Genomic DNA, 16,070 nt, shown 5'->3' on the forward strand with positions numbered 1-16,070 from the left:
TCAGATTTGTAAATTTTTAGGGTTCACCTTCCAGATTACACTCATGACAAATTTAAATTACCACCACTACCACCTCATTAAGCCGGTGACAGAATCAGTTAATCTAAAATTTTAATAAATCATAAGAGCATTTAATATAAAATATTAAAATCAAAATCCAAGTTAACAAGATTTTACACTTAAAACAACATTTGCAGAACATTATATTATTTCAACTTTTAAAGAGAAAGATGCTTGAAAATAGCCGTGACAAGGAAATTGGGGAAGTCAGCTTCTCAAATATAAAACAACAGGGCTGAAGTACATTTAAATCAGTTAAAAAAAAATCAAACTTTAAATGTAACCTTTATTAAAGCCCCGATAAAATCTTTCCGCCCTTTTAAATTAGAATACAAATTTCAGAAGCATACAAAATGTCAACAGCAGAAAACACTTATTTCACAGTAGATTACATTCCGGTTGAAATTTTTCCTCTGTCCATTTAGTTTTATTTCAGGTCATCTTTTCCAACAAATTTAGTTTTTAAATGTTTTTTTTACACAATGGAAAGTCCTTTTTAGAATTTCTAGAAGATAAACCCAAATTAGAGGGAAAAGACTATTTAACCTCAAAGCCTACAGCAAAATAAGTAAAATGACTAGAGGGCAAATGACAAGTATTTATTAAATATACATACATATATATATTTCTAAGGGAAAAAAACTATATAAAACTCACTAAGTGACACTGTTTTTTCAAAGTGGCAATCAACATTCAAAAAGTTTGTAAAAACACCATTTAAAAATTCAAGTTCGGGGGCTTCCCTGGTGGCGCAGTGGTTGAGAGTCCGCCTGCTGATGCAGGGGACACGGGTTCATGCCCCGGTCCGGGAAGATCCCACATGCTGCGGAGCGGCTGGGCCCGTGAGCCGCAGCCGCTGAGCCTGCACGTCCGGAGCCTGTGCTCCACAACGGGAGAGGCCACAACAGTGAGAGGCCCGTGTACCGCAAATAAATAAATAAATAAATAAAATTCAAGTTCAGGGGCTCCCCTGGTGGCACAGGGGATAAAACTCTGTGCTCCCAATGCAGGGGGCCCAGGTTCGATCCCTGGTCAGGGAACTAGATCCCACATGCACGCCACAACTAAGAGTTCACATGCTGCAACTAAGGAGCTGGCAAGCCACAACTGAGAAGCCGGCAAGCTGCAACTAAGGAGCTGGTGAGCCGCAGCTAAGTAGCCCACCTGCCACAACTAAGACCTGGCACAACCAAATAAATTAAAAACAAAACAAAACAAAACAAAATTCAAGTTCCAAGTCAGCTACCAATCACTGAACAAAGAAAATGAAGCAACAACAGCTGAAATCATAAATTAACCCTTTGTTCAGTGACTACAATTGGTGGGGTGAGATGGGGGACACTGAAAATACGCTGTTGCACCAATTTATATTTACTCCAAAAACAGTACGTTTAAAAAGGGAATCCAGGGATTACCCAGATAAGACAGAAAGGTCCTAATTCATCTATTATGTTGCCTGGAATTTCACTATGTAGTGAGCAGGGAATTTGGAACTCTCTACGGAAAATTCAGTGTCATATTCTTTCACTTAATCCATAGTAGCACATACCAATGGGCAAAACTTTGCTCCATTTCTAAAAATAGTTAAGCTGAGAAACTACTCAAAATCATATTTTTATACATAAGAAATTAAAATTTGGAACTCTCATCCCTTGTGACAAACAAGAAATGGCCCAAAGCCACTACACATAATTTCAAATTTTTTTCTTTAAATAAAAAAATCGTATTTCCCATGCAATTTTAAGAAATATATTTTCCCACAGGGAATAAGAGAAATGTGATTTCATGAGAATTACCAAATCTTGGTGAGAGTCCAAAAGATCTAAAATAATAAAACTGGATATAAACTGACAAATTTCTATTGACTTAACTGCAGGTTAAGATTTTACCCTGTTGGCTTCCAGGAAAAAGCCCTAACAAGTTAAACTAGAATGATAAAATATGTATATATATAAATTCAGGAAGATGCTAACAAGGACACAGAAAAAGCCATACAGTGTGGTATTTCTGAGAATTCTTTTTTTGAGTCTTTTAAGTAGATGAGTCAATTTTGTGCTTTAAATATGTAAATTTCTGAGAATACTGTAGAATAATATTAGAAATAAAAGAAGAAACATTTGCACCACTACAGTCAGACAGTGCAAAAATGGTAATCTAAATAATTAAGGCTTTCTGCTCAGCGAAGATGGTGATAATGGGCACTAGCCTATCTAGCAAAAGGTGAAGAAAAAAGCAAAAAACAGAAGAGAAAGGTACTCTTTTGAAGGAACTGGTTTACACTACTGTAATTTGGGTGTTAGATGACTTAATACTATTTAGTCTGATGCTATAAAACAGTCCAGTTCCTTCTGGTGGAGAGATGGTGGAGTTACAATCATCAGGTGGCTGAGTTATGCTGAGTCATTTATCCAAAGATGAAAGAAGAGTAATTACGAACATCTGCAGTTGACAATGACCCACATATCTACTCAAAATGACAAAGAAATACAAACAACAAAACAAGGATTATAGGCTGGCCATACTAACAGATCAGATCAATGTCTAGATACTCAGATCTTAATTTTAACTCCTAATAAGTAGAAGGTTAGTACTGATGATATGATACTTAAACAATTTGACTGTGACAGCTAAGGTGAAACAAGAAGACAAGTAGATTTAGCGAAGAAAAAAATGGCACATGAGAACCTTGGTATTTAAGTTTTTTTTGCAGCCTTCTCTACCAGATCTATAGTAAATAACATCTTTGGAGTTTCTTAGAATATGTCTAGCTAATTTTGATGGCTGTTTCTCCTTATTTGATCGTTCAATTAGTGGCAGATTGGTCAAAAAGAAAGCTAAATTAGCCACACTGAGACACCAAACATGATGGAAACAATATTCCTTTCCATGAAGCAGGTAAAGTCTTATGCATGACAAACTAAGTAAAATCATTGTTAGTTTGTCTAGGACTTAAAAAAAGGCTTCCTATAAGCCATTTTTATATGGAATTTGGAACTTTACAACTGGTAAAGTTAAATGTACTCCACAGAGATGAGGGTTACTAAAATATGCACCCAAAGATGAGTAATAATAAAACAACAACAAAAAAGGTTATCAGAAGCATCAAGGTACTGACCCATGTCCTGAAGGAGCAATGAAGTATAAACAACACTGCACTCTGTTATCAGGCATCTGACGTCTGTTCACTCTAGATTCTGCATTTAGGTAGTCCTCAAACTTACTATCAATGTAGTCGATAACAGGCTGCCAGCTGTAGAATGCAGATAAATAAAATAATTAAGTTGTAATTCTACATATGAACATACAACTGATGACTCTGTTAAAGGGCAATAATCAATATTTTTAAATACACAAAACCTATGTAACCAATGGAAAAAAACACCTCAAATTATTCTACATATACTGATTTAAAAACATATAAATTATGTTGAATAAATCTTGATTCATTATTTCTAAACTTTCCAAACAGAAGAAACTGTTTAGAGTCAGACACAACTAAATTATCATATTACTTGCATTAATAAGTGTATCAATGCCAAGACACTTTACAATATGAAAAATTATATTCAAAGAGTTTTATATTTCAAATGAAAAGATTAAACAATACAGAAACCTCATAATGAACGGTTACTTAGGTGTTTCAAAAGTTGACAGAAATTTATTTCAAAAAACAATGTGGAACTTGGGACTTCCCTGGTGGTCCAGTGGTTAAGAATCCGCCTTCCAATGCAGGGGAAGTAGGTTCGATTCCTGGTTGGGGAACTAAGATCCCACATGCCGTGGGGCAACTAAGCCTGCGCACTCTAGAGCCTACTTGCCGCAACTAGAGAGAAGCCTACGTGCCCCAACGAAGATCCCGCATGCCACAACAAAGACCCAACGCAGCCAAATAAATAAAAACAAAACAAAAAAACAGTGTGGAACTCAAAGAAAAATTAAAATATTTTTTATAAGCTACTAAGATATTGTTTCCAATTAGAAAGCCATGGGTGTTTTATTCACTTACAACTTATGGAAAAACTGAAGGTTTAAATTAGGATGTGATAGAAAATGGATAAAATTATAGTAAAGAATGAAAAGTTGCAAGTTTCTTATAATAATGAGAATTCTTTTATCTATGTTTTAGAATCTGTCTTCAAAATACTTCTATGAAAGGTGTTATCTTCATTTTATAGAAGAGGAAATCAGTTCAAAGAAGTTAAGCAACATGACAAGTGGCAAAGTTGATATATGAACCCAAGTCATGTTACATAAAGTTCAGTGACCTTCGCTAAGATGAGAAGCTTTAAAATGTTAAGGTAAAAAAGTCTAACCACCCCCATCCCCAAATGCAGTGGAAAGCAGCAGTGACAAACCCTTCTTACCAATTACTATTATCCACTGCATCTCCAAATCCTGGGGTATCAACTATTGTGAGCAGCAACTGAACACCACCTTCTTTGATTAAAACTTTGGATTGTTCCACCTGTAAAAGTCATTGGTACAGATATTAATACCATACATTATATCCTTGGTTTCCTACAACGTAAGAGGTAGGGAGATGAGTGTTAATCAAAACCAAATGGGAAGCTTTTTGCAAACTAAATCTACTCACTCACACACTTTCTTTAGAATCAATTACTGTTAGAAGTCTTGGTTATTTAAAAGAAAAGCACATATGTAAATAGTGCATTTACGGCTCACTGTTGGTACAGAGAAGGAAAACAGGAACTGATAAAATAATATTAATTACTAAAGCCATACAATACTTATGTAACCTAAATGCACATCTAATAATACAAATAAACAATGTGCTTGAATGATTAAGTAATTCATAGAGATCAAATGTAATTAATCAGACAAATACATTTAATTTACCATTTGCAGTAAACGTTTTCCTGGACTATCTCCATCTAGTTCAGTCCAAACCAATTACTCAAGTGAACTTATTACCATTTGCAAATCTTTCTCAGCATGGCTGTAATTATTTACACTGTGTTTACATTATGGCTAAGATACAATTCTCTTCTCAGACGTGTTACTGTACATTCAGGCCAAAGCAATCAGCAAAGGTCAAGGCATTGAAAAACAATGTATTCTGGTAGGGTAAAACCCTACTAACTCTGATTAAAATCTTCAGTTCTCTTTAGAATTTGTAAAAACCTTCTATTTGAGAAAAGGTACTGGACTTAAAAACAGTAACAACATTTCCTCCTACAGTCTAAGATATTTTTGTAACCCCAAACTCTGTTTTAGAATGTAAAAATCATTCATCTTGGGCATACCCCGCTGCTACATAAAGCAAACACTGATTCAAACAGAAAAGGGGAATCATTCTCCTAGATAAAGATAGGCTTTCATTCAATTTATATCAAGTGTTTATTAAAACTAGAGGTTTCAATTATGCTGATAGGCTAACTTAAAAGGCAAGAATTATACTCAAACTTTGAGTGCTACAAGCCATAAGATGGTACAAATTATTGTACCAATAAGTACTATTAGACCTAAGAGGGAAAGGTAATCACATGAAAAGCAACTTCAACTATTTATGTTGGTTAACAGTGTTTGGAAAGGAAGAGCAGCTAATTTCTGGGTAGAAAAAGTTTGGTTCACCTTTAGAGATTACAGAAATGATGATGTTTTTCCATTTCCCTTTGACATTTTCTTACAGATGTTAGCTGATGGATGAGGAGTTGAGACTAAGACTGCTGAGCAAGAAAGTATATAGCAGCATTGTCCAATAGAACTTTCTGAAATGATGGAAACGTTCTTTGTCTACACTATCCAATATGGTAGCTGCTTGTCCATGTGGCTACTTACCCCTTGAAATGTGACTAGAGCAACTGGGGAGCTGAATGTTTAATTTTATTTAACTTGAATTAACTTAAATTCAAATAACTTCATGTGGTTTAGTGACTACTGAATTGGACAGTGAAGGCTGATAGAAATCTAAAATTATTTTGTTAAAAGAGTATTATCAAAAAAGAAACTTGCTGAAACTGAAAATACTGCCTGAGATTTGGCGAGGCTTCCAATCTTTTAGACAAATAAGGGACAAAGCTCTTATCTTTTAGACCAATGGTCTTCAGACTGCTTTGATCCTAGTGTAAACTATCAGTGAAAATTTTAAACATCCCAAATATGTTTATTTACCTACCAAACATACACAACTGGCAATTTGAACATTGAATATTAGTGTCAATTTCTCATAAATTAAAAAAGTAAACATCAATAAATAAGGGTTCTGGGCTTCCCTGGTAGTGCAGTGGTTGAGAGTCCACCTGCTGATGCAGGGGACACGGGTTCGTGCCCCAGTCTGGGAAGATCCCAAATGCCGCGGAGCGGCTGGGCCTGTGAGCCATGGCCGCTGAGCCTGCGCGTCCGGAGCCTGTGCTCCGCAATGGGAGAAGCCACAACAGTGAGAGGCCCACGTACAGCAAAAAAAAAAATAATAATAAAATAAATAAATAAGGGTTCTAATATTTTCTGGTCATATTCAATATCAACAATGGTTGCAACACTGCTTGGGAGACCACTGTTTCACACCACATAGCTGAGATAATACCGTTTGTCTAATATCAGCTTACTGTAATAACATGAGGGAAACCAAATAACTGCAGAAATAATCAGACTCATTAGGGCAGATTATCAAAACTAAAAAAAATTAAGTGATATTACTTCATGTGGCTTAGGAAGTTCACATTCTATATATCTGGTGGTCCTCTATAGTTAAAAATGACAATCTGGTTATATGTCAATTATATCTCCATTTAAAAAAAAAAAAAGGGGCTTCCCTGGTGGCTCAGTGGTTCAGAGTCCACCTGCCAATGCAGGGGACACGGGTTCGTGCCCTGGTCCGGGAAGATCCCACATGCCGCAGAGCGGCTAGGTCTGTGAGCCATGGCCGCTAAGCCTGCGCGTCCAGAGCCTGTGCTCCGCAACAGGAGAGGCCACAACAGTGAGAGGCCCATGTACCGCAAAAAAAAAAAACAAATAAACAAAAAAAAACCAGGTTATTCATTTATGGTAACTGTCATAGAAGCAGAAATATCCAAAGTAATCATACCAGTTCTTCACCTAACAATTCTTCTACATGACACAGTACTGTATATTAGAACTGATGCAAAATGTAACTGTTCTACATGACTCATCTCCTGATTTTACTCCAAACCATTTCTGGTTCCCTTATTACCAAACAAAGCCCATTTCTACCTTCAGTACTAGATTGTATACTAATCACACACCATAACAGCTTAAATTTTAAGATTTTTGTTTCCTTGTTTAAAAAAAATTAGTTGAACAACTTAACTGTTTATTGAAAATGACAAGAAAAATGAATATCTGTATTTTATATGCTTTAACGAGTCTGTTTATAAAGCTTCTTTTCTTCTTTGGCCTATGAAATTCTGTGTATCCATACATGGTCAAATACAAAGACGCCGGCAACATATGGAAGAAATCCAGAAAACATAACTGTAAACTAGTGCCATTCATAGGATCCAACTGTATCCTATCATCTGGTTTTGCAAGTATCCTCATGGGATCCATGGAAAACAAATTAGTTCAAGTCCAGGAATTTCAAACTTTTCTTAAGAAATCTATTCCAAATGGCCACTTTCCCATGCACTTTACTTAAGCAGGTCACATCAGCATATTTTATGGCATCAGAGTTCCAAAAGAATGAATCAAGGGCACTTTCAACTGAGTTTCTCTCTGAAAAATAAAACTAAAGCCTATTTTATTGTCTATGTATAATTAATAAATTAAGGGCTCTTTTGGATTCCTAGATTCCAGAAACCCACACTTTCTTCTAATATTTTCAGTTTTTCAAGCTGAGAGAAAGAAAAAGTCAAACTTTCACTGTTTATACGGCTTCAGTTCTTCCATTGTTGAAAGACTATTAAATACACTACACTTTTCTAACTTAATGTTTGAGTCATTTTTTAAAGATAAATAAAAAGTGTTACTTAATTAACTATATTAAAATTTGAGGAGAGGGTTAAAATTTTCTGTCAGGAGTTTACCTCCAACTATACTTGCTCAGGAGGTGGCATTATAGCCAAAACTCTGCAGAGACTTGAATAGTAGATACTTGAACAGCCTGTGATATTCCACTTAGCTCAAACACAGAATCTATTTTGATTATTTAATAACTCAAAAGACAAACATCATCTTAAACACTTATGTTCAACAAGAAACTTAAAGATGCAATGACCAACAGAATAGTTATGCTTAAAGACTACTTCCCTCTCATCAAGACCCAGAACTAGCTGAAAAGAAACTTCATCTGAAGATTCTAATTCTGCCTTCCACTCTCTGAACCACTACACTTCATTCCCTTGTCTCCTTACACTGAGATCTTAATTCCCTTGTCCCTTTCATTTTCTATTAGCAACCTCCCCTCCCAAATCCTTTCTTTTCCTTTCCAGCTCAGATACCTTTCCATAAAATTCATAAACTTCGACAGGAATTTCCATGCCATATGATGATCCTTTTACTTGTTCCTTCATCTCATGCCTCTCACAGTATGGCTTTTATTTGCTCCTTCAACTCATGTCCCTCCCAGTATGGCTCTTCCCAAGCTCTACCTTACAATCTCTGCCACCATGCTCAGCAAAGCACTTGATCTCCGCTGGAAGAGGAGAGCACCCCCAATTCGTTGTTGCTATTTATTATTTAATCTTTAAAAATTGAAGTATAGTTGATTTACATTGTTTCAGGTGTATAGCAAAGTATGTATGTATGTATATGTGTGTGTGTGTGTATATATATATTCAGATTCTTTTCCATTATAGGTTAGTACAAGATATTGAATATAGTTCCCTGTGCTATACAGTAGGTCTCTGTTGTTTATCTATGTATAGTGGTGTGTATATGTTAATCCCAAATTCCTAATTAATCCCCCCCCTTCCCCCTTGGTAACTATAAGTTTGTTTTCTAAGTCTGTGAGTCTGCTTCTGTTTTGTAAACAAATTCATTTGTATCATTTTTTTAGATTCCACATAAGTGATATCATATGGTATTTGTCTTTCTCTTTCTGACTTACTTCACTTCGTATAATAATCTCTAGGTCCGTCCATGTTGCTGCAATGGCATTATTTCATTCTTTTTTATGGCTGAGCGATATTCCACTGTGTGTGTGTGTGTGTGTGTGTGTGTGTATACACCACATCTTCTTTATCCATTCATCTGTCAGTAGACATTTAGGTTACTTCCATGTCTTAGTGCTGCTGTGAACACTGGGGTGCATGCATCTTTTTGAATTAGAGTTCCTCCAGATATATGCCCAGGAGTGGGATTGCTGGGTCATATGGTACCTCTATTTTTAGCTTTTTAAGGAACCTCTATACTGTTCTCCATAGTGGCTTCACCAATTCACATTCCCACCAACAGTGTAGGAGGGTCCCCAACAGCATCCCCAACTTGTTTGAAGCAACACTGAATCTTCCCTCCTGTTCAGTGGAATAGATCCCTTTTTTTCCTAAGGCTAATTTCTCAATCTATGCTGGGGATTTGACCAATTACCATTTTAGAGTCATTTTGACAACTATTTAGACTATTTCCCCTGTAACTTCAATCTCTTATCTCTTACGGAATGACTCCCCATAGGATACAAACATTCTCCAAACCACTGTCTCTGTCCCCTACACTCAACCTCTAGGTATTCCCTCTCATCCCTTCCTTCATAGCTCTACCCCCATCTTCACTGCCTCACAAATCACTTCTCAATCCACTGTCATCTTCCCCTCTACTCCTACTATTTCACTAAAATATACTTTGCCAAGGTCACCTATACCACCCTATAGCAGCACCTTTCTCACTAAATCATAATTGTTTGCTATATCCTTCATATGACTGTGACATCCTTGAGAACTGTGTCCATCATCCTTATAGCCCTCAAACCTGGTAAAAGACAAGCATTCAGTCATCTGTTCTGTGTATGACTGGTTCAAAAAACTACCAAAACTGGACCAACATCAACAGGAGAGTTTCCTAATTGGACTCTGTAAAAATGTTTCAAGGAGTCATAAGATGTTATCTTAGGGATAGGATTCACTGTTTTCACTTCTCACCTCCAAAATTTTTGTACCCATTTAATCTAAAATAGTGATTTATTGGACTTCACAGACCAACAAAAAAAGTTTTAAAGGGGACCAACATAAGGCTACCAACAAAGAACTTGAAAAAAAAAAAACTAGCACTGTCATTTCACAAAAGAAACTGAAATGGATTTAGTCTCAGAATAAAGGACAGTCTTTCCCTAGGAGACAGTTGGCAACCTTTTGCTGACATGAAATAAGATATATTTTCAAATATAACAAAATTATAAAATTTGCTACCATATATACAACATTGTATGTAATATTTTTCTTAAAATTTTTGTTAATCTGAGCACCTATATTTGAGATTGGAATATGAAGTAGAGCTCAAGTGTTCAATTTTTTCTATCACTTTATTTTAATCAGTCTATTGGGAAAAAATATATATATGAATGAAAGTGAAAGTAACATAGTGCCATTTCATTCAATTTGAAATATTCTGAAAGAACTAAGGAAAAACAATTCTCTCTCTTACTTTCTTCCCACAGAGATAGGATGAAACCAGTCTGCAGCAGTCCAGAAACACTACAGAGGAGTGGTCCACAAAGTATAGTACCCAGACTGGCAGCTGCATAGTTTGGGAACTTATTGGAAATGCAAATTCTTTGGGCCCTGTCTCAAACCGACTAAACAGAAAACTCTGGGGAGGGGGACTCAACAATCTGTTTGAGCAAGGCTTCCAAGTGATTGTGATACACACTGAACTTTGAGAACCACTGGTATAAAGAACAACAGGACTAGAATGTCAGCTCACATTTGGAACTGCACAGCTCAGGTACCTAAGGCCAAAGATAGGAGGTTGGGAATTAATCTCAGAAGACTTCTATCTATTACTGAAAGTTCACTCAAATCAGAACCACTAATATACTGGAAACTCAGAATCATTTCTCTGCTCAGAGTAGACGGTTTCTCCTTCCTTCCAAGACTGTGAATGTGAAGGAATTTCTTCTTTAGGATATAAGCCTCTTGTAAATAAATAATGCTTAGGGAAGAGATTATGAAATTGTGGTCTTTATTAAAATTTCACTCCCTATTTGCCACATCACAGGATGTTTCTTCTCTTCTTCTTTTTGACAGTTGAAAGTGTTCCAGAAAGGCTTCAGGTCAGGGAAAGTGCAGATATTTCCCTTCTGAAACTCAGGATTGTATGTTTTTCCTGGTCTAATATGCCTGGGCTGAGATGTAATACTTCTGGATCACTCTTCACTAAAAGAATTTAAGAGCTTCTAAGAGCAGATCATCTGCTAGATTATCAAGCTTGGTGAAAAGTCAGTCAACTAAAAAAAAACTACATTCTATTCTCTAACTACACTGAATGACTAGGAACATGTCATGTTCTCTCCTGGGTAAGTGAAGAAAAGAGTTCAGATGATCTTCATCTTGTTTCCAGTATATCAAGGAATACCTCCATGGTACAGTCAGGAAAGAGGACTTCTCTGGGATTCTAATCAGAATCAACCCAGTTCTCAACTGTTAATGTCTCACTTTTGGTAAAGGGGGGAGATTTAACAGTAGTACACAAGCCTTTGTCTTAAAAATCTTACTAGAGATACCCTTAGTCCTAATTACTCCTTTGTTTTCAAAACAGGGAGAGCTAGGAAGATATTCACAATAGAAGAGGACACTTAATGTTATCTTAAAAAGGAAGGCAAAGTGAGTTTAGACAGGATTATTTTGGAGACAGACCAATGTAAATAGAATTCTGACAAACTGAGAGCCTCTCCCACCACCTTTAACAGATGGCAGCCTGGGAGAAATTATCTGCAATGACTGAAATGTAAGGGACTATTACCTAGATAAGACACTTCTCCAAATTAAGAAGGAAAAGATAGGAAATATTAAGATTGTCAAAGCACTCAATGAAATCTGAACAATTAATGAGTATAAAAGACACGTTCAATCTCATAAGAAATCAAAGAAAATAAAATGAAATGACGAAATGTCTTTAATGCACACACACATGCACAATAGAAATGAGTACTTATGTCCACCAAAAGATATATACAAGAATATTTATGTTAGTCAAAAAGTGAAAGCCCAAATGCTTATCTACAACAGAGGGGATACACTGTGATATATTCATGCAGTGGAATATTATGCAACAATGAAAAGAACTACAGGTACACAACATGAATAAATACCACAGACATAATCTTCAGTGAAAGAAATCAGACAGGAATATACCTAAACGAAGTTCAAGAACAGACAAGATTAATCTATGGAGATAGAAGTCAGAAAGGTGTTTAATTTGGGGGTGGGTATAATACTGAGTGAGAGGAGGCATAAGGAAGCCTTCCAGGGTCCTAGAAACATACTATATCTTAATCTGGCTGTGGTTAACTGGATATATGAATACATATATAAAAACTCATCAAGTTCTATGCTTAAATTTGTGCCCTTTTAGTACACAAATTAAACATCAACTTAAAAATTAAGGGCTTCCCTGGTAGCACAGTGGTTGAGAGTCCGCCTGCCGATGCAAGGGACATGGGTTCATGCCCCGGTCCAGGAGGATCCCACATGCCACGGAACGGCTGGGCCCGTGAGCCATGGCTGCTGAGCCTGCGCGTCCGGAGCCTGTGCTCCGCAACGGGAGAGGCCACAACAGTGAGAGGCCCGCGTACAGCCAAAAAAAAAAAAAAAAAATTAGATTAAAAAAATTCTGCTCAAGACAAAATAAAAATAATCAAAACTTCAAAAAAGATAATCAAATTTAAAATTTCAAAAGACTCTCAAATTTAAAATTATTCCACTTAATCTATGATAGCGTTTTATAAACACTATCACTATAGTGTTTAGTCCAACTAAACACTAAGTCTTATAAATTTTTAAAACTTGTTTGTTCAGTCATTCAACAAACATGGGATGCTAACGTGTAACAGATGCAGTTCTAGGAACTTAGCTTGCAGCAGTGAATAAAGTGAAGTTCCTACCCTTGTAGAGCTTACACATTTGGAGCCTGGGGTGGGAATTAGAAGGAGTTTATAGGGTGGTCAGGAAAGGGCTCCTTAAGAAAGCAACTTTTAAGCAGAGAACTGATGAAAATTATGAAGCAAGCGAGAAACAGAAGTGCAAGGCCCCTGCGGTGGAAGTAGGAATAGCCTGTTCAAAGAACAGCAAGGAGGTTGGTTTGGTCAGAGCAGAATAAGCCAAAAGTGGACAAGTGTAAGAACTAGGTTGGGGGGAGGGGGAGTAAAACAATCTCTCATTGTTTGAGCAAATACTTTTGTTGCAGAGCATGTTAAACTAGATTTCTATGTGATGAATTCCTTAGACTGCATGTGCCAATACTTTCACCTGTTCAGACACTAGCAAAAATCACTGCATTGGGTGAATCAAGAGAACTAGAAATATTGTCCTTTATTAAACAAAGCAAAATAAAACATGGTAAGGTACAAAACTTTTATGAGTTAATTGGCTTCAATCATCCACCAAGCAGTTTACTGGAATTTCAAGCCTAGTCCTACAGTCAGTCAATACCCTCCAGAGTCCAGTTTAAAAATTCAAATCTAATAAGCAACAGCAAACATTACGTACGCACCATTTGATATTTTAAAAATAAAACAAACAAACAAAAAACCACTTCTCTTAAGTATTCCTTACTAGCCAGCATCAGACAGATCAGCCTTATGACCTAATTTTCTGGGTTTTTTTTTTTTAAACTAAACTTTCACATATTACATAACTATGAAGTGATGACTTCGCTGATCAAATCATTTTGTCTTCATTTTGTCTAAATTGCCTAACTGGGAAAACTATCTCCATATGTAAGGTTTTTAAAGGAAAAGGCAATATAAATCAAAGAAAACTGACAACCTGTTGGACCAAACATTATTAAAAAGAAAAGCTAATCCACTTATTAAGAAATGGTTAATCTGTTAAACTAACACTTATTAAATATCTACAGTATAGAGATAGTACAGTTGATACACTACAGACTAAACCAGAGTGCTTAGATTTGTATCCTAGTTCTGGTACTCTAACTACATGATCTTGGCATATCACCATCTCTGTGCCTCAATTTCCACATCTGTAAAATGGGGAAAAGAATACCACTTACCTCATAAAGTTACTGAAAGAATTAAATAAGTAAATGCATCTAAAGTGTTTGGAATAGTACCTGGAAGATGTTAATGGCTGTTGTTTTATTATTAATCTAGACCTGGCATTATGCTATGTGCTAAAACTACAAAGAGGACTCAGAAAATTTCCTCACCAGCACTAATCACCAAGAACACCACTGGCAGATACATGACCATCAATATTTAACAGATATTTTACAGTAAATATACCTGAATTTAGGAATCTACACTGTGGGGTTCCCTTAACATTTCTACATACCTAGTTACTAATCCTGGATTTAAATACTTAAATTAAGAAAGCTAAAAGTATATCTTCCTGCTTAGGGTTAAAATGTTCACTACATCACAAAATAAGCAATGCAGTACAGTATCAAGTTTTTATCAACAGAACACATATTTGCAGGTAATTTGAAATCTCAAGCTCCATGAAGGATATTTTAAAAATTCCTGGGCATCCCTGGTGGCACAGTGGTTAAGAATCCACCTGCCAATGCAGGGGACATGGGTTCGAGCCCTGGTCCGGGAAGATCCCACATGCCACGGAGCAACTAAGCCTGCGCACCACAACTACTGAGCGTGTGCTCTAGGGCCCGTGAGCCGCAACTAGAGAAAGACCATGCGCAGCAACGAAGACCCAACGCAGCCAAAAGTAAATAAATAAAATAAATTAAAAAAAAATTTTTTTAATTCCTAAAACAGAGAAAACTTTAAAAAGGAGAAATAAAATATCCAGCTCCAGAGTCACTGCCTCAATAAAACATGCTCCTGCCAGAACTGTTTACTCCACTTCTCTTCTGCTTCTGTGCTGCATCAATCCATCAACATTTTTTCAATCAATAGTTTAGAGCGGTGCTGCCCAACAAAAATGTAACGTGAGCCACATAATTTTAAAATTTTCAGTAGCCACTTCAGAAAGTAGTAACAGGTGAAATTAATGTATTTTTTTTCAGCCCAATATAACCAATTATCATTACTGCAAAATGTAATCAATATAAAAATTTTTAATGAAATATTCTTTTTTACAAACTAAGTCTTCAAAATCTGGAGTGTATTTTATACTTGTATAACATCTCAATTTGGACTACCCACATTTTAAGAGCTCAACAGCCACATGTGGCTACCAGCTACTGTACTGGACAATGCAGAGCTAGAGAGTCTAGCACTTCACTATATGGGCCAGCAACATGAGCATCACCTTGGATTTTGTTAGAAATACTGAATCTCAGCCCACCTCAGACCTACTAGAACAGGAACTGAATTTAACAAGCTCCCCACGTGATGTGAATATACATTAAAGATCGAGAAGTACTAAATTAGACCACACATAGCTTGTAAGCCTTAACAAATTGCTATTGCCATTCAACTATCATGTGGTATCATGCCACTCACTAATACAGAACACTGTATTTAAATAATAATGGCTTCCACACGAATCATGTTTTCTCTATGCTGTCCAAAAGAATTTTCTGCAATGGTGGAAACATATCTGTGCTGCCCCAAATGGCAGCCACTTGCCACATATGACTACTGAGCATTTGAAATGTGACTGGTACAACTGAGAAAGTGAATTTTTAGTTTTATTGACTTTTAACTCATGCAAACTTAAATAGCTACTACATATAGCAAGTAGCTACCATAATGCAGCATAACTCCAGCTGTTACTACATCCCAGTATACTCTCTAGGAGGGTCCTCAAGACAAACTTATAAGGTTCTAATCAAGAAAATTCCTCTAATTACCTGCACTTCTCTCAATAAATCAATCTCTCTTTTTTATCAGCAACCATGTTTACCACTTTACATTGGCTAAGGTCAAACTTGAAATCTACCTCTATGGAAATACAATATAA

General features: G+C 36.2%; 1 protein-coding gene across 3 annotated transcripts in view; it reads right to left on the reverse strand.

Moving 5' to 3' along the window:
* SEPTIN7 (septin 7) overlaps positions 1-16,070 on the reverse strand; it is a 101,923-nt gene that overhangs the window by 30,689 nt on the left and 55,164 nt on the right. For all 3 annotated transcript variants that reach the window (XM_033428292.2, XM_049715225.1, XM_033428291.2), the window contains exons 4-5: positions 4,425-4,525; positions 3,176-3,310 (exon numbers count right to left, since the gene is read on the reverse strand). In XM_033428292.2, coding sequence (XP_033284183.1) covers positions 3,176-3,310; positions 4,425-4,525 — 236 coding nt within the window. The remainder of the gene's footprint in view (positions 1-3,175; positions 3,311-4,424; positions 4,526-16,070) is intronic.

This window comes from Orcinus orca, chromosome 9, assembly GCF_937001465.1.
Source record: "Orcinus orca chromosome 9, mOrcOrc1.1, whole genome shotgun sequence".
Taxonomy (NCBI): domain Eukaryota; kingdom Metazoa; phylum Chordata; class Mammalia; order Artiodactyla; family Delphinidae; genus Orcinus; species Orcinus orca.